Source organism: Sceloporus occidentalis, unplaced genomic scaffold (assembly GCF_023333645.1).
Source record: "Sceloporus occidentalis isolate IW3139 unplaced genomic scaffold, rSceOcc1.0.p SCAF_3, whole genome shotgun sequence".
NCBI lineage: Eukaryota > Metazoa > Chordata > Lepidosauria > Squamata > Phrynosomatidae > Sceloporus > Sceloporus occidentalis.
The window spans coordinates 2,456,293-2,481,205 of NW_028316983.1; the positions used below are offsets into that span (position 1 = coordinate 2,456,293).

Here is a 24,913-nt window from a genome sequence, read left to right on the forward strand (position 1 = left end):
TCATGCAGACAAGACAAGCAAATCCTTACAAAAATGAAAGAACCAAGAAGGTTTCATTAAAAAGCTTTGATCCAATTGAGTTTTTTGAAGTCCTCCGGAGTTTTAACAATGGTGGGGATGAGAAATGAGGGGTTTAGGTCACAACAAAATAAGAATTCTGCTCCTCCAAATCAACTTATCCTCCAGGTCCCAAAGTTCTGGCAATGCAGAGAGTGAGACATTGCAAACCTAGAACTTTCCAAGGCTGCAACTGCACTGCAAAAATAATGCTCTGCTTTAACTGCTAGAGCTCAGTGCTATGATGAAATTCTGGGATTTATAGTTTTGTGATAGCCTTCTCTGTAAGAGAACTCTGGTGCCACAACAAACTATACATTCCCAGGATTCCATAGCATGGGGCATGGAGCCTTGATTCCTGCTGATTCCTGGGCTTTGTAGTCTGCTGAACCAATAGAGCTCTCTAGCTGGAAATTCTAAATACCCCCCCAACTGAAAATCCCAGTTAAACAGGAATGAAAGTACCACAATTGTAACAAGAAACTACAAATCCCAGGATTCCATAGCATGGAGTCATAGCATTGAGAAGCCATGATTATTCCCTCCTACAGATTCCAGGGGTTTGTAGTTTTTTGAACCACTAGAGCTCTCTGACTGAGAACTCTAAATATCTTTTGTTAAATTGCAAATTCCAGAAAGTATCTTTCAAGGACTTGAGACTCAACTTGAGACTTGAAGGTAGAGATTTGAGACTTGATGGTAGAGACTGGAGACTTGACTTGAGACTCGATGTGAAAGTATCTTGCAAGGTCCGGACATGAGACTTGACTTGAGACGTGAAAGTTGAGGCTTGAGCCTTGCCTTGCGACTCGGACTAAAAGATTTGACTACCTCCCCATGCGTTTCTAACTCAGTGGTGAAATGAACTGCCTGAGGAGCAGTGTTCTGCTGTCTTAATAAATGAATACTGCAAACACAATTTGTTACGATGTGCCTCCCAGGGATGTGCTGTGTTAAATTATTCATTCCGGCAAGGGAGAACAAACAATTTAATCAATTTTCTCCCCGCTGCTAGCTGTCTTTGAAAACTGTGCCATTCTCAAAGAGATCTCATGTGGGCAGAAAGTCTCTGGCAGCAGAAGAGGGGAGATCCCCTGGCCTTTCCACACATAACATCATGGAGGGGATGGGAGGGAGCCAAGGGTCAGGAAACTATGGCCTTCTGGGGTCCTTTCTTGGGTCTCCCACCTACTCATTGTGTAACATCCAGAGACTGCTAAATGCATTCGAGGAAAATTCTTCTTATTAATTTTCTTCAGATATTCAAATAGCCTCTTTCTCATTTCCCCCCTTACAGCATTCAAATATTCTTTCCATCCCTAGTGCCTTCAAGTCAATTCTGACTTCCTGCAAATGTATCCTAGGGTTTCCTTGGCAAGGTTTATTATTCAGAGGAGATTTGCCAACATTGCCTTCCTCTTAAGCTGAGAGAGTGTGACTTGCCCAAGATCATCCAGGGGACCTCTATGGCTACAAACCCCAGAATTCCACAGCATGGAAGACCCACTATCCTCCACTGCTCTGCTTAGGTCCAGTAGATTCATACCCTTAACCTCCTTAATAGAGTCCATCCGTCTAGCATGAGGTCTTCCTCTCTTTCTATGCCCTCCGCCTTTCCTAGCATTACTGTCTTTTCCGATGATTCATGGCTTCTCATGATGTGGCCAAAGTACAACAGCCTCAGTTTTGTCATCTTGGCTTCCAGGGAGAGTTCTGGCTGGATCTGTTCCATTTGATGTGACCCATTTGTTTGTCTTTGGGTTGTCCATTCTATCCTCAGGACTCTTCTCCAGCACCACATTTCAAATGAGTTGATGTTCTTATTCCCTTTCTTCGCTGTCCAGTTCTCACATCCGTATCTGATGATGGGGAATACTATGGCCTGGACAATTCTGACTTTGGTTCTCAGTGGTATATCTTTACTCTTCAGGATCTTTTCCAGTTCTTTCTTCCCATTTCTGATTTCTTGGCTGGAATCTCCAGTCCCCTGAAGGATAATTTCATTTGGAGGAGTGGAATTCCTATTTTGGGGACCAATCGTCTAGAATCACAGAATCTAGAATCTAGATCAGGAATTTCCAAACTTTAGTTCTCCAGGTGTTTTGGACTTCAACTTCCAGAAGCCCCATCCTGGAATTCAGGGAGCTGAAGTCCAAAACCTCTGCAGTTTGGGAATCACTGATCTTGAGCTAGAATCACAGCCATCAATTTGAGTGATAAACGTCTGAAGCAGCAGCAACATTAAGGCCAAAGGAATAAAACCCACCTTGTATATTGGTCGCTACATACTTACTTCAATAACGTCGATGTCAGCATTATTGAAGTCAGCGTCCAGCAGCTTGGGCAGAGGGATGCCTACGCCTAAGATGCCTGAAATTGGGAAGAAAAGAAGAATATGGTCTCTCCAGTCCCCTGGGAAAAGTGGAGAGTTCCCCTTCCTATCCCTTCACCTCTTGTTCTGTTCTCTGCCACTGCATTTTGCTGAAGGAAAAACCAATCTGAGTTCCCAGCAACATTCACATTTTTCAGAGGTGACAACAGGGCAGGTGAGGATGGAGGGAGATGCCGGTATAGATTACTGGTCTGGAAGAGGGCCAGTTATGGACAGGAGGGCGACCAAAATGGCAAAAAGTCTGGAAACCATGAAGCTCTCTGAGGAGCAGTTTAGGGATCTGGGTACACTTTGAGCCTTGAAGAGAAGCGGGAAAGTAATAAAATTATTATTATTATTATTATTATTATTATTATTATTATTATTATTTAGCATGGAGAAGAGGAGGTTAAACATGATAGCCATGATTAAATGTTTGAAGGGATGTCATATTGGGGTTAGAGCAAGCTTGTTCTCTACAGCTCCAGAGTCCGGGACATGGAGCACTGGGTTCAAAATACAGGAAAATGGATTCCATTAGGAAGAACTTCCTGATGGTTAGAGCTGTTCAAAAGTGGAGGACACTGCCTCATAGAAAGGCAAAGTCCTCTTCCTTGGGTTTTTTCAAGCAGAGGCTGGATGACCATCTGTCGGGAGGTCTTTGATGGTGTCTTCTTGCATGGCAGGAGGGGGATGGATTGGATGGCCCTTCGGGGTCTCTTTCAACTCTAGGATTCCATGTCCTTCTATCTTTTTGTCTTCCTCAGTAGTATCATTACAGGGTCATAGAGTCATAAGAGCTTGAGGGGACCCCAAGGGCCATTTAGACCAACACCCTGCAATGCAGGCATGTACAGTTAAAGCATGCCTGAGAGATGGCCATCCAACCTCTGTTAACATATTTTCCAATTGTGTCAGACTACAGTGTTTATCACACAGGAGGGATCCCATGAAAAAAACGGGATTTAAAGTGAAAACCCCCGCAAAAGTGGATTTATTATCAGATGACATCCAGTTTAACCCAACAATAACCTGAACAGAAAGTAGAAAAGACATGCAAAAGCGCAATTGATTTTCAGACAATGTCACTGTTAAGGTGCATTAATGCAACATTAACCCTGCTAGAAAGTAGACAAAACGCTATTCTTTTTTACTTCCGGAAAATCCCAAAAGTAAAAAGAATTCCATTTTGTCAACATTCTAGCTGGTTTAATGTTACGTTAACACCAATGTTTCTGAAAATCAACCGTGATTTTGCATGTCTTCTTAGGTTTTTTGGGGTTGTTTCTGCATGAGATGCCTCCCGTGTGATAAACTCCTACGACTCCGATTCTCTCCAGCCAATGTGGTCAATGACCCTATTGCTTGTAGGTGATGGGAGCTGTAGTCCAACGTATCTGGAGAGTTGTTGGGTGGGGGAAGCTGCTATAAAGCATCTGCCATACAGATTGAAACTAAACAACTGCTGTTCTGAATTCTGCATCTGGGGTATCATCTGGGGTATGAAAACATGGAAAGGTCAGAGTGCTAAATAGTAGTTTTGGACATCTCTTACTGTTCATTGCTGGAAGGAATGCAACATCAAATATCTTGCCCACCAATCCTTCCATCAGTGAGACCTGCGGGAGCAAGAAAAGCAGTTTAATGTCCTTTTCTCAGCCAAGGTTGAAAGATAAACCAGGCTCCTATCATGGCCTTACACTGGACTTAACTACATCTTCACTCTAAAGTTGACGGTTCGAAACCGCTGTCCTTGGCAGTTCCCCTTTGACTCCAAATGGCTGCACTTGATGCAAACTCTAAGAATTATTGCTTTGTGCAAACTTCTCCTTCAATAAGCTTTGTCTTCCTTGGCCTTAGAGCCAGGAAATTTAAGACTTCTCTTAAATCTTTCACCATTTTTGCAAGATAGTGTCGAATGCTTCAAACAGGACCTAAGGCAAACCAAAACATGCAAAAAGCAAACCTGGCACAGTGTCTGTGTACAAATGTGGTAAGAGGTCTGCATTAACTGGGGTTATTTTTAATAAATTTATTCAAGTTATGACCCATGAAACTACAGTTGGCCCACCACATTTGTGGCTTTCACTTTTGCAGATGTGATTATTTGCCGTTTTGATTAATATGTTCTCTCTAGGAATCTCTAAGTCCTACAGCACAAGTCTGCCAGAACATGACCATAGAGCTGTGCTAGAGAACCTAGAGGTCCCTAGAGTAAACACTTCTCTGGACGTGAAGTTGAAGGCTCTCATGGCCAGCATCCATATTTTTGTGGGTTATTGGAGCTATGTGGCCATGTTCTGGAACAGTTTATTCCTGACATTTTGCCTGCATCTATGGCTGGCAACATCAGGGAATGGTGGCATGGGAGCGAGTGGGAGATTTTATATCTATATCTATATCTATATATCTATATCTATATCTATATCTATATCTATATCTATATCTATCTATCTATCTATCTATCTATATATATATATATATATACTGTGTGACCCTGGGTTGAGAGGAAGTGATTTACATGTTAATCTGTGTGTTGGTCTGTTGGTGAATGCTTTGGTGCCAGAGTGGGAGGATATGTGAGGATGATTTGTGACTAAGAAACATCCAGCAAATGCTGTGCTCAGGGAAGGACAGGAGGGACCTTATCGCAGCTGCAGGAGTTGACCGCATACGGTGCAGCTATGTGCAAGTCTACATAGGGACTACCAAATGCAGTGTTCAAACACGAATCAAGGAACATGTAAGACAATGCATTTGTAGCACAATCCAACTCCAGCACAATTCAGTGGTCAGTGTCTGGCAGATGTTGCACTGGAGGGCCTAGAGATCCCTAGAGAGGTGTTCTCTCAGGTGAAAACATGGGATTTGTAGTTTTACAAAGGCTTCAGCCTTCTCTGCCAAAGGGTGTTGGTGCCTCACCAAACTTCAAATTCCAGAGTTCTGTAGACTGGAGCCATGACAGTCAAAATGTTGTTAAAACTTCATTATTTCTTCAGTGTAGATGTACCCACAGCAACAGAGACAGAGATGTGGCATGGAATGACTACATCAACCATTTACCCCCAAGATCTTAAATCATGTTCTATTCTTACATCAAATTTCCCAAGCTTTGAAGAAGCCACAGAGAGATGAGTCCTGTAGAAACAAACAAAGAAACAAGAATAATCAGAGAAACCGGAGAACCTGCAAATATGGAAAGATATCCTGGGTTGCCTGGTTGGCCATGGAGCATAGAGGATCATAGAGTTGGAAGAGGCCTCTAGGGCCATCCAATCCAACTCCATTCTGCCATGCAATAACATCCAAAATCCACAAAACAGGGATATTTTTATGGGGCCAACCAAAATGCACAAAATATATGATGCAAGTTTTCAAAGCTCCACTGGCTTCTTATCAGGCAAAGGTGCTAAAAATCATAGAGGAGAAAAGACTGTTATCCGTGTCTTCAGTTGCCTCTCATATTTCCATGCATGGAAAGGTGAAGATTTTGAGGGGCTTCTTGAACATAAGAAAAGCCCTTGCCCACATGTTTTGAGCTGGGAAATTATCAGATGGAGGAAAATTAAGGAAGAAAAAGGCAAACCCTCGGCAAAGTCATGCAACCGTGCCCAAGATTTTCAGCTGGTGCTGCACTTATCCAGGACTTGATCCATGAAGATCCAGGAATGCTCCAGCAACAAACCATTTCAAGGACTTCCCTGTCCTTGATCTTCCTGGATCTTCCTGGGTTAAGTCCTGGATTTCTCTTAGACCCTCAGAAAAACACACAAGGGCAAGATCACTGGAAGATGGTCTGCTGAGGTCTAGATGGGCCAGAAGCAAGCAAAGAAAATCCAAGTGTGTGGGCATGCTCCGTTTCCCACTGGCCTCCTCCCATCCTTGACCTACCAAGCTAAAGTGTTTAGCAAGGCCTGCTAAATACAAATTAAGCCATTCTGTGCCAGTGGACAGCTGTTAACCTTCGGCCATGATGTTGACAAGGATTCAAAAATCCTATCCAATAAATAAATTAAATAAATAAAAATTCAAAAATGCCTCTATCAGGTGGCAAAGCCATACCCCCATATCACCTTCCTTTCTTCTGGAGAGCAAATATACTCAATCCCTCCATATTTGTGGATTTGATATTTGTGAATTTGATTATTCATGGATTTGATTAATATGTTTTCTCTAGGAATATCTATGGTCAACTTTAACTAAAAGTTGCACTGAAAGAGCTAGAAATTCCTAGAGAGAATACTTTACTAAGCCTCCAGTGCAACTCTATGGTCAGTGTCTGTTGGACGTTGGCCACAGAGTTGCACTGAAAGACCTAGAGATTCCTAGAGAGGTGTCCATCCTCTCAGGTAAAAACATGGAGTTCTTATTATTTGTGGTTTTTCCATATTCACGGGGGTCTTGTGCCCCTAACCCTAGCGAAAATGGAGGGACAAATGTACAATCCAAACACACTTCTTCCTTCCTGCTAAGCATCTCTATAGACTCCAGAGGATTGTAGGAAGTGTGAGAAAGAGTAAAATAGGAACCTCTTGGAGTCAGTTCCCAAACCCATAGACCTGTTGGGGACCACAATGACTCCCAACTCCAAATTTAAAACTATAACCTGAAAATGCCATTCAACACAGGTACAGTTTATGTGCATGCATACAAAGATTGTTAATCTATTTACTGGTATAATTATTAAATAGAGCCAGCTTGGTTTAGTGGTTTGTGTGTTGGACTATGCCTTTGGAGAACAGGGTTTGAATCCTTGCTCAGCCGTGGAAACCCACTGAGTGACTGACCTTTACAAGTACCACTCTCTCAGCCTCAGAGGAATGCAATGGCAAACCCCTTCTGAGCCAATCTTTCCAAGAAAGCACCATAATAGGTTCAATTTAGAGGTGCCGCAAGTCAGAAGCGAATACTGAATATTAAACTAGAGAGTTTCTCTTGCAAAAAAAAAAAGTCAGAGCATGAAATATGTTATAAACAAATGTTTCTTCTTCACCTCGTAGATCATTTAAGTCAAGACTTTCAAATTAAGACACGTCATACTTACTTCTCAAGACTGACGCTGATTTTCAGCTTGTTGTCTTCAACAGAAAACTTTGCCAACAAAGAACTCTCCTAGAGTGAGAAAGTGGGAATTGGTGCATCTGTAAACTGGGTTTTTAGCAAGCAATCCTTCCTTCCCCACCAAGCTTCTGTAAAGACTCTGGAAGCAGTTGGGCATTTTTGTCTGGTGTGGAACAGCCAGACTTTGCTCAAGGTTGCTGAAGCAGAATTGTGCATGGGGTGCCACTGAGCACAAGGCACATTTCACATGGCTGTGCATTGTATATTGTGTGTGAAAATGCCTCCTGGGCATTGGAGAATGTCGGGGATCTGATCAATCCTCTCATGAAAATGGTTGCTGTGCTGTTGTTATGCTCTTTGCTGTTTTATATCTGTGTATATTGTTACTGTATTACACACAGTAGCATTGACATGCACATTTAGTTTATATGAACATGCACATTTAGTTGTGCACATTTAACATATTGGGCTAGTTGTATAACATTGCCATTCAATGCAAGGCTTTCATTGTACAACTAAAACAGGTTGAGTCTCCCTTATCCAAAATACTTGGATAAAGTGGAGATGAGACCCAAATCTAAACACAAAATTCACTTATGTTCAGCATGTTCAGCATCAGACCTGCCTTCGCACTTTCATCTTTGACCTTCCTTATTCACTGTTCCAGTTCCTGAATGTCTTCTGCTAATATTATGATATCATTGTCCACATATCTTCAGTTGCTAATGTTGCTTCTGTTCATGCAACCTACTACTGTATTTGCTTCTTTGGCTATACATTGCTGTTTTTTACAACCATATCATGTAAAGGCAATAATAAAGTAATGGAAAAGTAATAAAATAAAACAAAACAAAAAGGACACACAGAAACAAGGGATTCTGTGGAGATTATCATTGTCCCGTACCTGACCTGTTCTTCCCATGCGATCGCAGGAAGGACTTTCAGATGATGTCACGCTTATCCGGACATTATCCCACCCAGAAAGTACGAGTGACAGTGATTGCGCGAAAGACTTTCATATGACATCACGCTGATCCTGTCATTGTCCCATCATTGAAGTGCCATTCCCAACATTTTGCACTAATAGGAGTTCACGTTAAAGCAATGCCATTTCAATGGCAGGATAATGACAGGATCAGTGCTATGTTATGAAAGGCTTTTGAGCGATCACTGTCATGTACAGGATCCCATTCCTATCCCGTCTGTGTGTGATAATCTCCATAGTCTTTCCATACTCACAATGTTTAGGACGCAGAGAGATTGGTATTCGTTGTTCGGCTTGGAGGCCAGGACATCTGCAGTTGCTTTAAGGTGGATCAGGCCCTTGTGTTTCTGCAGCTTCACAGATGGAACCTCAGGGACCGTCACCTTCAGAAGCAGAGGACGTGGCTCTGGGAACATTGGGAAAACCTGTGGATGGCCACAGAAACAATGTGATCACTGCAGAGCTGACCTTCAGGGGAGACTTCTTTGTCTGAATCTGACTCACAACACTGGCATCCTCACATTGTTGTTGTTACGTGACTTCAAGGGAAGTCTGATGTACAGTGAGCCCTCTCCTAGGATTTTACTTGGCACGATTTAGGATTGCCATTGCCATCCTCTTCATCTGAGAGAGAGAATACGACTTGTCCAAGGTCATCCAGTGGATTTCCATCATCATCATCATCACCACCACCAGTGTTTGTGGGTTTTTCAAGCTGTGTGGCTGTGTTCTGGAAGAGTTTATTCCTTATGTTTTGCCAGCTTTTGTGGCTGGCATTTTCAGAGAATGCTGGCATGGAGGAGAGTGGGGGTATATGAACATGCGCACACACACACACACACACACACACTGTGTGGCCCTTGGTTGAGAGGAAGCGATTTACATGTTAATCTTTGTATCGTTCTGTTGCTGAACGTTAAGACTTCAGGGGAATTTATCACACTAGGGAGATCCCGCTGGAAACGGGAGCTAAACTAGATTTAAATAAACAAACAAACAAACAAGCTCAGTAAATGCCCAAAGTTTATCAGACTATTTCACTGTTAAAGTGAAATAACAGTTAATCCGGATGCAAAGCAGAGAAAAATGGCAGCTTTTAACTTTCAGAACAACCTGGCTGCCGTTCTTCTCTGCTTTGCATTCGGACTAACTTTGTGCTATTTCACTTTGGCAGTCCCCTAGTATGATAAACTACCCGAATTTGCAAGTTTTTAAAAAATTTGAATCTAGTTTAACCCCCGTTTTCCAGCAGGATCTCCCTAGTGTGGTTAACTCCAGAGTGTCTATTGAATTAATGGTCCATTGTCTGCTGGGAGAGCCCCTGGCCCTGGGTGGTTTTCCCTTGCATTTGCTGGGTCTTGATTTTGGTGTTTTTCAGGACTGGGAGCCAAATTTTGCTTATTTTAAGGGTTCCTTCTTCCCTGTTGAGGTTGTTGAGGTGTTTGTGGATTTCAGTCACTTCCCTTTGCATTCTGACCTGATAGCTGTAAGCATGGTCCAGAACAACTATCAGGTCAGAATGCAAAGGGAAGCCATTGAAATCCATAAACACCTGGACAACTTCAACAGGAAAGAAGAAACCTTTAAAGCTAGTAAAGTTTGGCTACCAGTCCTGTAAAACACTAAAATTAAGACCTAGCAAATGCAAAGGAAAACCACCCAGGATCAGGGGGTTTCTCAGCAGACAATGGATCATTAATTCAATAGACCCCCCCCCCTCCGAGGCCTTGCCATTCAACAACAGAACAATACACAGCGAAACATGCAAATCACTTCCTCTCAAGCAACAGTATATATACCCCACTCTCTTCTAGGTCAGCATTCTCTGAAGATATCCGCCACTGATGCTGGTGAAACATCAGGAATAAACTCTTCCAGAACATGGCTACATAGCCCCCCAAAAAACTATGGATGCCAGCTGTGAAAGCCTTTGACTTTACATCATCGTGATCATCATCATTTATCTATATAGTGCCAGCCATGTACATGGCGCTTTACAAACATGGCTAAGCAGGGATTCCAACCCTGGTTTACCAGAGGCCTATTTGCACCTACACTGCAGAACTAATGTGCTTTGACACCACTTTAAATGCCATGGCTCAGTGCTATGAAATCCTGAGGTTTATAATTTGCTGTTGCACCAGAGCTCTCTGACAAAAAGGCCAAAATATTTCACAAAACTGCAATCCCAGAATGCCATAGCATTGAGCCATGGTAATTAAAAAGGTGTCACACTGCATTGATTCTGCCTTAAAAACCTTAACCATAACACTTTATTTAGTAAAGCCTTTGCCCACTAACAACATAACCCACTTTAGATCTTGACCAGCTGGATGTGTAAAAGCCTTGCCAAGGCTTTTACACAGCAGGGTGATAAGTAGAGTTTTGCAAAGCAAAAAAACCAGACAAGGCCAAAATGGAGTGGACTTACCGCAGGAATCAATGCCCCAAGAGTTGAGGTGGTCAGAGGAGGAAGTTCAGGGAACTGCAGAATGCGAACAAAGGGAAAAAAGGAAATTTGTGCAGAAGATACATATGGAGACGCAAATTGACCCAGGCTTCTTTCTTTCTTGAATAAGGAAGGCTTAATCTGAACTAGGCTTTGCCTAATTAATCCTGGTTCCAGTCTTCTAGGACTCAGCCTGGGACCTGCGTGTGCTCACTTCTGAGCATATGCAGCGTGCCTTTCACTTGGGGCTGCATGGGGTCTCCAAGGCTTTTTCTGTGGCCATTGCATCCCTCCAAATACTTTAGACTACTCTTTTTCTTGACCCCAAAAGGTGAATTACACACATTGGGTAGCCTCCCTCTGCTCTGTAACGTTTTTAAATGCCCATTTTTCTGGCCACTCTCAGTTTGGATGGGTTCCCACCCCCAGGACCCCCAGTTCTCTAGAAATTCCCTAGAATTTCCCGGGGGGGGGGGGGATAATGGAACTAGAGGTATTTAAATGACTGGACAATCACCACAAATGTCCCTGGACAAAGAAGGATCACTCCCAGAGGGAGGTAATCTTGGATTGCTATTCATTCATAAATACCAGGTCTATCGCCCACCATCATTCTTATCAGTGAAGTGATTGCGTTAATTCTGATCTTGATCATTTTTTTCCTGGCTTTGTACTTGGCTTTCCCACATGCTGAACCTGTCAGACCCTCTTATATGGCCACAAATATGCTTATATGGCATGGCTACTTTCCCACACCGAGGGAGCCCTTCCCAGCTATGTGCCACCAGACATCCCTTTAGTATCATCCCCCTTCCTTTTGGTCCACGTGGGAACTAATGATACTGCAAGACACAGCATTCAGAACATCAAAAGGGATTACGAGGCGCTTGGTAGGAAGCTGAAAGGAATGGATGTACAGGTTGTCATCTCGTCTCTTCTGCCAGTTGAAGGGCATGGTCCAGGAAGGGAGAGGAAAATAGCAGATGTGAACAACTGGCTTCGCAGATGGTGCCGCCGAGAAGGATTTGGATTCTTCGATCATGGGCTGCGGTTCCATGAGGAGGGACTTCTTGCAACAGACGGGTTGCATCTCACACCAGTTGGAAGAAATGTTTTTGCCAACAGTCTCAAGAACTTGATCAGGAGAGCTTTAAACTTAGTTCCGAGGGGAAGGGAGACAATATTAAGGAAGGTGAAAGGGATGGCGAAAATAGTCAAACTGACATAGAGGAAACAAGGCAAACAGTGCAAGGACCCAGCAGTGGGAGGCAAAAAAACTTGCACAGGCAGCAAGTAAAAGGGAACCATGGTCTGCGATGTCTCTACACTAATGCACAGAGCATGGGAAATAAGCAAGATGAACTCGAACTCCTAGTACAACAAAGCAAATATGATATAATAGGCATCACTGAAACCTGGTGGGATGAGTCTCATGATTGGAATGTGGAAATAGAGGAGTATAACCTTATTAAGAGAAATAGGCCAAACAGGAAAGGAGGAGGAATAGCACTATATGTCAGAGATATTTACACCAGTGAAGAGATCCAGGACATCAATCATGGAAGCCAGGAGGAGAGCATCTGGATAAGAATCAAAGGGGAGGGAAACAACAAGGATGTTACGGTGGGAGTCTACTACAGACCCCCAAGTCAGACTGAGGAATTGGATGATATCTTTCTAGAACAGATGACCACACATTCAGAAAAGAGAGATGTAGTAGTGATGGGCGACTTCAACTATCCTGATATTTGCTGGAAGTCAAACTCAGCAAAATCCTCAAGGTCTAGCAAATTCCTCACTTGCCTGGAAGACAATTTCATGGTCCAAAAGGTGGAAGAGGCAACAAGGGGGTCAGCTATTTTAGATCTGATCCTAACCAACAAGGATGACTTGGTTGATGGGGTGCAAGTGGTGGGATCCTTAGGTGGAAGCGACCATGTTCTCCTGGAGTTTGTTATACAATGGAGAGGAGAAGCCAGGCAGAGTCAGACAGGCATCCTAGACTTTAGGAGAGCGGATTTCAGTAAACTTAGAGAAGTATTGAGGGCGATTCCATGGTCAGAAATACTAAAAGATAAAGGAGTTCAGGACGGATGGGACTTTCTCAAAAGGGAGATACTGAAGGCACAATTTCAAACAGTTCCAGTGAGAAAGAAAAACGGGAGGTGTCTCAAGAAACCAGGATGGATGACTAAGGAGCTTCCAACCGAGATGAGTTTAAAACGGAAGATGTATAAGAAATGGAAAAAGGGGGAAATCACGAAAAAGGAATTCAAAGAAATAGCAGGCATGTGTAGGGGTAAAGTCAGAAAAGCTAAAGCGCAGAATGAACTCAGGCTTGCTAGAGAGGTTAAGAACAATAAAAAGGGCTTTTTTGGATATGTCCGCAGCAAGAGGAAGAAGAAGGAAACGGTAGGGTCACTGCGTGGAGAAGATGGCAAAATGCTAAGAGAAGACAGAGAAAAGGCAGAATTACTCAACACCTTCTTTGCCTCAGTCTTCTCAGAAAAGGCAAAGGGTGCTCAACCTGAGGATAATGGAGCAGAGGACAGAATAGGGGAATTTCAGCACAGAATAAGTAAAGAGATAGTAGAGGAACACCTTGTTAATCTAAATGAATTTAAGTCTCCGGGACCAGATGAACTCCATCCAAGGGTATTAAAAGAACTGGCAAAAGTAATATCGGAGCCATTGGCAATCATATTTGAAAACTCCTGGAGAACAGGAGAGATCCCAGCAGACTGGAGGAGGGCAAACGTTGTCCCCATCTTCAAAAAGGGGAAAAAAGAGGATCCCAACAATTATCGTCCAGTTAGTCTGACATCAGTTCTAGGAAAGATTCTGGAGCAGATCATTAAACAGAGAGTCTGTGAACATCTAGAAGGCAATGCCATAATCACAAAAAGTCAACATGGGTTTCAGAGAAACAAGTCATGCCAGACAAATCTAATCTCTTTCTTTGACAAAATTACCAGCTTGGTAGATGAAGGGAATGCTGTGGATATAGTATATCTTGATTTCAGTAAGGCCTTTGACAAGGTTTCCCATGACATTCTTGCAAACAAGCTTGTAAAATGTGGGCTAGACAAAGGAACTGTTAAATGGATCTGTAATTGGTTGACCGGCCGAACCCAAAGGGTGCTCAACAATGGCTCCTTTTCATCCTGGAGAGAAGTGACCAGTGGGGTCCCACAGGGCTCTGTCCTGGGCCCAGTGCTATTCAACATCTTTATCAATGACCTGGATGACAGAATTGGGAGCATACTTATCAAATTTGCAGATGACACCAAATTAGGGGGAATAGCTAATACCCCAGAGGACAGGATCAAGATTCAAAATGACCTGAATAGACTAGAAAGCTGGGCCAAAGCTAACAAAATGAAATTCAACACAGAGAAATGTAAGGTATTGCACTTAGGGCGGAAAAATAAAATGCACAGATATAGGATGGGTGACACCTGGCTGAATGAAACTACGTGTGAAAGGGATCTAGGAGTCCAAGTAGACCGCAAGTTGAACATGAGTGAACAGTGTGATGCGGCAGCTAAAAAGGCCAATGCTATTTTAGGCTGCATCAATAGAAGTATAGTGTCTAGATCAAGAGAAGTAATAGTGCCACTGTATTCTGCTTTGGTCAGGCCCCACCTAGAATATTGTGTCCAGTTCTGGGCGCCACAATTCAAAAAGGACATTGAGAAACTGGAGCGTGTCCAAAGGAGGGCGACAAAAATGGTGAAGGGTCTGGAGACCATGCCCTATGAGGAACGACTTAGGGAGCTGGGGATGTTTAGCCTGGAGAAAAGAAGGTTAAGAGGTGATATGATAGCCCTGTTTAAATATTTGAAAGGATGTCATATTGAGGAGGGAGCAAGCTTGTTTTCTGCTGCTCCAGAGAACAGGACCCGGAACAATGGATGCAAGCTACAGGAAAAGAGATTCCACCTGAACATTAGGAGGAACTTCCTGACAGTAAGGGCTGTTCGGCAGTGGAATGCACTTCCTCGGAAGGTGTTAGAGTCTCCTTCCTTGGAGGTCTTTAAACAGAGGCTGGATGGCCATCTGTCAGGGATGCTTTGATTTGGATTTCCTGCATGGCAGGGGGTTGGACTGGATGGCCCTAGTGGTCTCTTCCAACTCTACGATTCTATGATTCTATGATTCTATGATTCTATGATTCTATGATCAACTTAGAATCATAGAATTAATTACATAGCTGGGAAGGGCTCCCTCGGTGTGGGAAAGTAGCCATATAAGCACATCTGTGGCCATATAAGAAGGTCTGATAAGTTCAGCCTGTGGGAAAGCCAAGTACATAGCCAGGAAAAATTAACCAAGATCAGAATTAGCATATCTTGATATCAAAAGAGGAGGTGTAGAGTGAAGCTAGACCTTGGGTACCCCAATTCATCCCCTTTCGGAGCTACAACCATCAAAAACCATGCAGTTTTCCAAATGGATTCATTTGGAGAGAGCTGAGCAAGGATCAGGAAGGTTATTGCTTTCCACCATCTTGGCTTGATTCCCCTCCAATGTTTAAACAAGGCTATCATATCACCCCTTAACCTCCTCTTCCCCAGACTCAACATACCCAGCTTTCCGAGCTGCATCCGCGTAAGGCATGGTTTCCACCCAAATGCTGTCTCTCCACTCACCATCCCATCTGAGATGTCGATGTCCAGAGCCCTTTCTTTCTGCAGGACAGCAACAACAGCACTCAGGAAATTCACAGAGAGTCCCAGCTGGGAGTTGGTGGTCTCGGCCATTGGTGGCATTGGAGGCATGGGCACCCTTGCGGGCAAGGGAACGGCTTCTGGCTTGCCCAGTGGGTAGTCAAGAAGGGGGCCAGCTATTGCTCCAACTATGGTCTAGAAGCAAGGGGCACAAGAATGACAAGTTTCAACAAATGTAAATGCTATTGCTGTTGCTGTTTAAACAATGCCAAAAAACTGCCTGTTCAAATATAGCAAGGAGGGATAATATCCATAGGACATTCTCAAAAGTCTGTAAAAATCCCTATATTTGTCAATTTACATGCTCAATGCCTTTTAGAATAGTATCTAACTCCTGCATCCGAAACCAAGCAAGAAAGAGTTTGAGGACCCTTGGTCATGTTTGAGAAGGCATTTATTTCACCAATACAGGGACCTGAGCTAGTTTTTGCTCCCTTCCTAGCTCTGCTTGTGCCAATGCTCCATGGGCAACTATAGGTCACTTTCCTTGCTCCTGGCTGCATGCTGTTAGAAGGGAGTCAGAGGAGGGCAGGCACTGCACAGGCGAGACCCATCTCAGCCAAGCTGGACTTACATTTAAATCGATCTCCAGGAACTGTCCTGTGACAAGTGGAAGGCTGGAAACAGTGTACTGGATACTTCCCAGTACACCAAGAGGAACCAGTGCTGTAGGAATGAGAAAGACAAGAGGAAAGTCTTGGGCTTCTCTTATTGACTCTATTTTATTGACTCCATGTTCCCATGGCCAGATAGCATTAGACACTGAGGCCAATATCCTGTGTGTTGCACATATGCATATTTGTATATCTGAAGGGATGCCATGATGTGAAAGATGGAACAAGCTTATTTTCTGCTGCTCTAGAGACTAGTACATGAACCAATGGATTCAAATTACAAGAAAGAGATTCCACCTAAACATTAGGAAGAACTTCCTGAGAATAAGAGCTGTTCAACAGTGGAATAGACTCCTCCTTCAGAGAGGTGGTGGCCTATGTTTCTTTTGAGGGTTTTTTGTTTTAAAAACAGAGGCTGGATGTGCTTTGGTTGTGTATTCCTGCATGGAAGAGGGTTAGATTAGATTATCCTTGTGGTCCCTTCCAACCCTGTGATCCTATGATTCTTTATAACTCCAGGTTGCATGCTCATATGTCATAGAATGATAGAATCATATAGGTTTATCACATGCCATTTCCAGACCGTTCTGGGCACGGGATGGGATCCACATGGAACGTGCAAGAATGGGTGTTACCACACAGGAGAACGTGGCCGATGCTGCTGGAAGTCCCCAAGCCATTTCACATCTGTGCTATGGCAGCCGATTTTGAAGAACGGTTCAAAATTGTTCTTAAAATTCAGCTGCCATAGCATGGATGTGGTACGGCTTAAGGACTCTCAGTGGCATTGGCTGTATTCTCCTGCGCAGTAGCATCCATTCTTACCTGTTCCATGCAGATCCCATCCTGTGCCCAGATCGGTCTGGAAATGGTGTGCGATAAACGTAATAGTTAGAATAGACATCAAGGGCTATCTAGTCCACCCCTAGTCTGCCATGCAGGAACTCTCAATCAAAGCATTCCCATTGATAGATGACCATCCAGCCTCTGCTTAAAGACCTCCAAGGAAGGAGACTCCATTATAATCTCAGAGGAAGGAGTGCATTCCACTGTCGAACAGCCCTTACTGTCAGGAAGTTCCTCCGAATGTTGAGGAGGAATCTCTTTTCCTGTGGCTTGCATCCATTGTTCTGGGTCCTTTCCTTCTTCTCTGGAGCAACAGGAAAAAAGGTTGCTCCATCCTCAATGTGACACCCCTTCAAATCCCCTAGTACCATGTCGGATGTGATATTCTGGGATTTACAGTCCCTCAAAAGCAACATTTCCAAGCAATAGCAGTTTGCATATGGTTTCAGAGAAGCTATTCTTCTTTGTCGATGATGAACTAAGTGACAAATGCTCGTCATTGGAGGGAATACCGAAGCGATTTAGAGGAACAGAAAAAGAGAATCAGAAGCAAAAACTTACAGTTCACGAATCCCAGCTGATCGTTGACAAGACCAAGGACAACATCAATGACAGGACAAAGCTGGAAAACCCAACATTGTAATGAGGTATTTGACAGGAGATTAAAAAACAATGGCAATTGTGTGAACCATTATTCCTTTTCCCTCAATGCTTTTTCATCTTCTCCAAGATTATTTTATAAGAAACACAGGGCCTCTGAAGCCAAAACCAGGGATGATAGTGAGACACAAAGGGTAAAGTCCATCTTTGTAAGCTTCCATAGATTTCAACAGAGATTGTGTGAAAAAGAAACTCTTGTTCAGTTATGACCTGACAAAGAGATCTAGCGCACAGACACTGGAACCATGTTTTTTCCTAACATGTATTAAATGGGAGTCCTCCATTACATCAGAACCTGAAAACCTTGATGACAGAAAGAGAGTACAGAGTTCCACCAGGTATAAGTAAGGCTGCATCTGCACTGCAGAAATAATGCAGTTTGACACAGCGTTAACCTCCTATGGAATCCTTAAATTTGTCATTTGTTGTGACACCAGAACTCTCTGGCGGAGAATGCTAAATAGCTCCCAAAACTACAGATTGCAAAATTCCATGGCACTGAGCCATGGCAGTGAAAGCATGTTTTCTGCAGTCCAGATGCAGCCTAAGAGGACTCCCTTTTTCCTCTGCCCTTTCACTAGCCTGGAGAAATGAGGGTTAAGAGGTGATAGGACAGCCCTGTTTAAGTATTTGAAGGGATGTCACATTGAGGTGGGAGCAAGCTTGTTTTCTGCTGCCCCAGAGAATAGGACAAAGAGAAATGGATGCAAACTACAGGAAAAGAGATTCCACCTCAACATTAGGAGGAACTTCCTGGACGTAAGGGCTATTCGACAGTGGAACACACTCCTTCCTCGAAGTGTAATGGAATCTCCTTCTTTGGAGGTCTTTAAACAGAGGCTAGATGGCCATCTGTTGGGGATGCTTTGAATGTGAGTTCCTGCATGGCAGAAGGGGTTTGGACTGGATGGCCCTTGCGGTCTCTTCATCTTCAGAATCCCATAGAATCCCATCTATGATTCTATGATTCTATGATGTAATAGTCTCCTCCTGCTGGAGTGCTTTCTGTGACCATTTGGTTTCAAGAGGATTTGGGAGGCAGACAGGAAGCATCTAGCTGGTCTCTCTTCCAACTCTATGATTCTATGATTCATCAGCTGGCCACAAGGAAACAGGACATAACCTTCCCAACATCCAGAGGACTTCTGGGATGTCCAATAAGATGACATTGTTGCCCTGTGGCCAGGTGGTGAAGCACACCAGATAGCGCCTACCTGCCCTGCACCCTAGTAAACCCTCATCACCAAATGGCCAAGGAGGGAAAGTAAGGGGCTTGAGCATCAGCACAGACTGCAGAAATGAGTCCCACCATCACACTGAGCATAAAAATACATATACAGGATTAAGATGGACTTGCATTTCCTTATGTCACCAACAGGATTCTGATCCTTGTTTTAGGCTGGAATCTAGTTGGTGATATATGCCATCATAACCATTGGTTACACCAATATAAGTCCTTTTTGGAGCTGGGACCTTGGGCAGGTCACACTCTTTCAGCCTTGGAGGAAGGCCACAGCAATCCTCTTCTGAGTAGATTCTACTGAGAAAACCCCATGAGCAAGTCACCCTCTCTCAGCCTCAGAGGAAGGCCAGGGAAAGCCTCCTCAGAATCAACCAGGCATAGAAAACCTTAGCAGAGGGTCACCATAAGTTGGAGTGGACTTGAAGGCACATATCAACAAGGAATATTTTTATACCTTTCAGATTAACTGAGAGAAAGAAAGAAGTTGGTAGCATACCTGCCTTGAATCCCACTTTGGTAGAAAGGCGAGATAGAAATCCAATAAATAAATAAATAAGCTTTCATAGGTTTGTCATAGATGCATCTGAGGAAGTGGACTTAAGTCTACGAAAGCTCGTGCTGCCAACTTCTTTCGTTTTCTCAGTCTCAAAGGTGCCAGATGATCCCTTTGCATATTGATCCATACTCACACGGCTATGTCTTTGTTTCATCCAGTTCTCTTTTTTTGCTCTTTTCATTTTGTATTGTTTTGAACTGAGTTTATTGTATGTTACCCTGAGATCTTTTGATATAGAGTAAAATGTAACTATCAGTATTACTTACCAGGTCAGGAAGAAGCCTGTTAAGAACACGGGCTAATAAATTATCCACAATTGGAAGCAGGCTAGAGAGAAGAAGGAAAGAAGCCAATGAGAAGAAACTGAAAGGATATCTGTGCAATAAATACGATACATATTTGCAATCTTCCAAGATATTGTCTCACGGAACTGAGCCATTAAGAAGACCTGAGTGTTGAAAAGACCCCTCACAATGTTGTCTTTGGAGAAGAAATCATAGGCATCTCTCCCATTGATTTATATGTATATGGTCTGTAGTAGATGGTACTTACCCCCGGAGGAGTCTGATTTTAATGCCTCCAAGAAGGGTGTCACAGTGGTCAATCACTAGCTTGGGGTAACCTGTCCCATCCATGGTCAACCGGACAGTGGTTGTGATGTTCACCTCCACCGCAATGTCCAACAAACCCAGGAAACTGCATTGGAAAGAGAAGGGAAAATGGATTAGGCTAATCCTCTCTGCAAAGACATGCACAGTGCTTTTAAACTGATCTCTGTTTTCCTCCCTGAAATCGGCTCATACTGCAACTCCCATAAGCTCCCTGGCCAGAACAAACATTGGTGAGGAATGCTGGGAGTTACAATATAGCAACATCTGGAAGGAGAGAAGAAGAAGCATAAAAGAAGGGGTCTTGCTGTCAGATGAGACAAATGTTGCACCAGGCTTGCATCCAGACTAGAGAAATAACCCAGTTTGGCACTGCTTTAAGTGCTCTGGCTCAAGCCTATGGAATTCTGGGATTTGAAGTATGTTGTGGGCCCAGAGCGGAGCAGAGCTTAAGGAAGGAAGGCCCCACAACAAACTCCAACTCCCAGAATGTCATAGCCTTGAGCCAGGGCAGTTAAAGCAGTGCCAAACTGAGTTATTTCTCTAGTCTGGATGCAACCCTAGTCAACACCATCTTTGAGTGAGGAACCAGGGGCTTCCAACAAACCTATTACCAGGACACAGTTTGGACAATTCTTTTTTTTTTTTTTTTTTTTTGGACTACAAATTCACAGAATTTGCCAGAATTCAGGAAGGATGTGGACAAGCTCCATTCGCGCCACAATCACACTTGTTAAAGAAAATGGAATTATATCTGTGAGCAACCATTATCAGATGTCTTCTCAATGCTGCAGCCAGGGCTGCTGCTACCATTGCGCTCTTTTCCAGACTCCCCTAAATCCACCACCTTGCACAATGCCTATCTAGCATGCCTTTAGGATGTATTTTATTTTTATTTTTACTTTTTAACACAATTCCAGAGCTTTGCTAATGCAATTTAAGTCTAAAAATTAAAAAAAAGAAAAGACATAGGTTAAAAATATTAAGTTAAATCAGGCTGCTTGGGAATAGCAGGAGGAAGAGGAGACGGAGGAAAGGAAGAAGAGACACCAACACCAAGGGACTGCTAATATTGCAACGATCACAACAATGACATTTTGCACATGGGACTGTAGCATGATTGGGAGCAATTGACAGGTTTCTCCCATCAATGAAAAGGGACACCCTAACCACAAATCGCAGGCATAGCAGCTATGGTGACGTCATGTGGTAAGTATTGCCAAAGGAGCTGTTTTACAACTATAATTGTAGTATAAACACTCTGCGTGAAAATCTCCTTGGGGGCTTGTCCATATGGGCCCAAAGGCCCATGTCTGTTCCCCCTCCTCCAGCCTCAGGTCATCCTGTCCAGACAACACAGGGGAATATCCCCAGGCTGGGACTGGGCAGACTGGAAGCCGATTTGGTGGCCCCAGTCCAATCCTGGCACAAAGCGGCCTTGACACAAGTTGAAATCCCCCCCCCCCCACCCGTTTGCTGCTGAGTTTCTCAGAAACTCTTCAGCAACACCCTGCAGACTGGATGGCTCTGTGCACCCCTATCATTCTCTGCCATGAACCCTGCTGAGAAGACCCCCATTGCCATGTCTGAGGAAGAAACAGGGTGCTGACAGGTGTGATGACAGGGGTCTTCTTAGTATGGATGAAAGTAAAGGTAGGTAACGGGTGCATGGCAACATGAGTCCATGGCATGATGGCATGTGTGCATGTAAACACTCAGCTGCCTCTGCCCTTGCACCAGACCAGAGACCATTCTGAGTTAGGACCTTGTGTTTAGCCCCTTAGTCTGGAGTAATTTGCCACTACCTTCCTCTATGGCTGAGAGAGTGTAACATGTCCAAGGTCACCAATTGGCTGAGAAGGAATTTCAACCCTGGCCTTCTAGACTCCTGCCCCAACTCAAACACTACACTACACTGGTTCCAGTATGATAGTCCTATCCTATGGTTTTCTTGGCCAGATGTATTCAGAGGAGGTTTCCCATAGCCTTCTTCTTGGAAGTGGGTCAGAGGAGAGCAGGCCTAGCACAGAGAAGACCTCAGCTGCTCTCCTTGACATTTTCATTCCAGAACATGTCCATGTGTCCAGTTGCCCTACCTCTTGCCATTGAGAGCTACCCGGGTATATAAATCCAAGTGAACCCCAATTCCAGGTACAAGCCTCAGGTTTATTCTGGGAAGAGTCAGTTCCACAATTCGTAACCTGCAAGAAACAAGCATAATTACAGTTCATTCAGAGAAGTCCATCTTTTATGGTTTAGGCTGCATCTGCACAGCAGAAATAAAGCAGTTTGACACCACTTTAGCTGCCATGGCTCAATCCTATGGAATCCTGGGATCTGTAGTTCTGTGAGATGTTTAACCTTCTCTCTCAGAGCGCTCTGATGCCACAACAAGCTACAAACCCCAGGTCTCAAGCCATGGGAGTTAAAGTGGTGTCAAACTATTTTATTCCTGCAGTCTGGATGATGATGATGATGATGATGATGATGATGATGATGATGATGATGATGATGATTATCCCCCTTCCCAAGGCTCAGCAGGGGAGGTAAATATAGGTTAAAATACACTTGGCCCTTCATATCCACAGATTCTTTATTGATGGATTCAGACATCTATAGCTTGAAAATATTTAAAACAAATATAAATTCCAAAAAGCCATCTTTGATTTTACCAACATCATTTTAACTATGCCATTACATATATTGAGATTTGAGCATCCCCAGATTTCAGCATCAGTGGGGGGTCCTGGAACCAACCCACTGTGGATACTAAGGGTCCCCTGTACAATTTAGAACTAAATACATGAAACTGTTGAAACACATAGGCTAAAGCACATAATCGTAGGATTAGCTATGGTCAGGACCCTTGCTTTGCAAGCATTCAAAGTGGTCATAACAAATGTGCATCAGAGAGCAGCTGGTCCAAATTCTGACCTGAAGGTGCTCTTTTAAACATCTGAAAGGAGCTTAGGGACATTCAAGTGTACGCAGGCAGGGTCCTCTCAGGATGATCAGGAACCTAGCATGTATCCACACTGCAGAATTACAGCAATTTGGCACCACTTTGACTGCCATGACAGTATCCAGCCGAATCCTGGCATTTGTATTTTGGTGAGATATTCAGCTTGGTGTGCCAGAGAGCTCTCATGCCTCACCAAAGTACAAATCCCAAGAGTCTGTAGGATAGAGTCATGTCAGTCAAAGTGGTGCCAAACTGCTTTAACCCCTGGCCTTGGTGATCCTCTGGACTCTATCACTGCTCCTGCCTCAACTGTTCCAAGTTGAATGCGAGCTTTCCTGGTGCTGAACCTATGAAAGAATTTTTTTCCTGTTCCATGCACAGTGGCAATGAAAAAATGGGATGCATATGCAAGTATGCTTGCACAAGCAATTGTGTGGCCACAGGGGCAGAGAGTCAGAGAAGAGTAATGAGGGCCTTCTCTTGTATGTTGTTTTGTGCCTTCAAGTTGTTTCCAACTTATGGCAACCTTAAGGCAAATCTACCTTGGGGTTTTCTTGGCAAGATTTGTTCAGAGGAGGGTTCCCATTGTCTTCCCCTGAGGCTGAGGGAGTGTAACGTGCCCAAGGTCACCCACTGGGTTTCATGGTGGAGCTGGGAATCAAACCCTGGTCTCCAGAGCCATAGTCCAGCATTCAAACTACTACACCACCCTGGCTCCCTCTCTGGTATGACCTGATGCATTGTTGCCTTGCCTACAGACCAGGGGTGGGCAACTGTGGCATCTCTCAGGTCCTGTTGAGGGCTTCATGGACTGAATAAGAGGCTGAAAAATAAACCTCCACTTTGCAAAACAAAATTTGTTAATATGCAGAAGGATCCTGCAACCTATCTACTGCTGCTCCTGGTGGTTTCCGGGAGATTTAGTTTGTCCTTTTGGGGATCTGGGAAAGGAGCTGGGAGGCCCCCACAAAAACCTTAGGGGCCACTTTGCCTACCTCTACTATATACTGAATATGCTGAGAGCTAACTTCACTTCTTCTTCCTGACATTCCCTCTCCAGCAGTCTTCACCATGAACCGAGCACCCCTTTTGCAGAATGCCCCAAAAGTACAACTGTATGCGTAAAGGAATTTACACATGTGTATAAAACCCAATAAGGTGCCAACCTGTAACAGTCTCAGGAATCTCTTTTTTATTGACATTTCTGCTATGAAGCTCAGATGCCTCACACAACCTGCAGAATAATTGCTTCAACAACAACCAAGAGCCAGACTTACCCCGTAAGCCCCTGGACCGTGGTGAGTAGACCTCCTTCCCCGAGGATGCCGAGGAGACCTCCTCCACCAAGGAGCCCTCCGTTGCCCAGAAGACCTCCATTACCCAGAAGACCACCACCACCACCAAGTATCCCTGCAGTGCCAAGCAGACCTCCATCACCCAGCAGACCTCCTGGTCCTAGCAGGCCACCAGCACCTGGACCACCACCATTGCCACCACCAGCACCTGGAGCACCGTAGACAGCCTGTCTCTGAACATACGCCCCACCACCACCTGGTCCTCCTCCTCCAAGCAACCCACCAGTGACCCCACCAAGCAGACCTCCACCTCCACCAAGCAACCCCCCAGTAAGTCCTCCTAGTAGGCCTCCACCGCCTCCACCACCAAGAAGGCCTCCTAGTAGACCACCATCACCACCACCGCCACTTCCTCCACCTCCAGGCGGCAGGTCTCTCATTGCTCCTTGGAGGGCGTTGCTTTGAGTCATTGAATT

General features: G+C 44.1%; 1 protein-coding gene across 1 annotated transcript; it reads right to left on the reverse strand.

The window, feature by feature from the left end:
* On the reverse strand, positions 1 to 24,913 carry LOC149315419 (BPI fold-containing family B member 4-like). The gene is made up of 14 exons (XM_089518426.1): positions 24,420 to 24,913; positions 22,277 to 22,381; positions 20,125 to 20,268; positions 19,839 to 19,899; positions 17,675 to 17,735; positions 16,228 to 16,319; positions 15,576 to 15,788; positions 10,906 to 10,959; positions 8,729 to 8,899; positions 7,473 to 7,540; positions 5,524 to 5,566; positions 3,984 to 4,047; positions 2,351 to 2,427; positions 1 to 24 (listed from the first exon to the last, which is right to left on the reverse strand). Exons 1-14 carry the CDS (start codon positions 24,905 to 24,907, stop codon positions 1 to 3), a joined length of 1,665 nt encoding a protein of 554 aa, XP_089374552.1. The 5' UTR covers positions 24,908 to 24,913.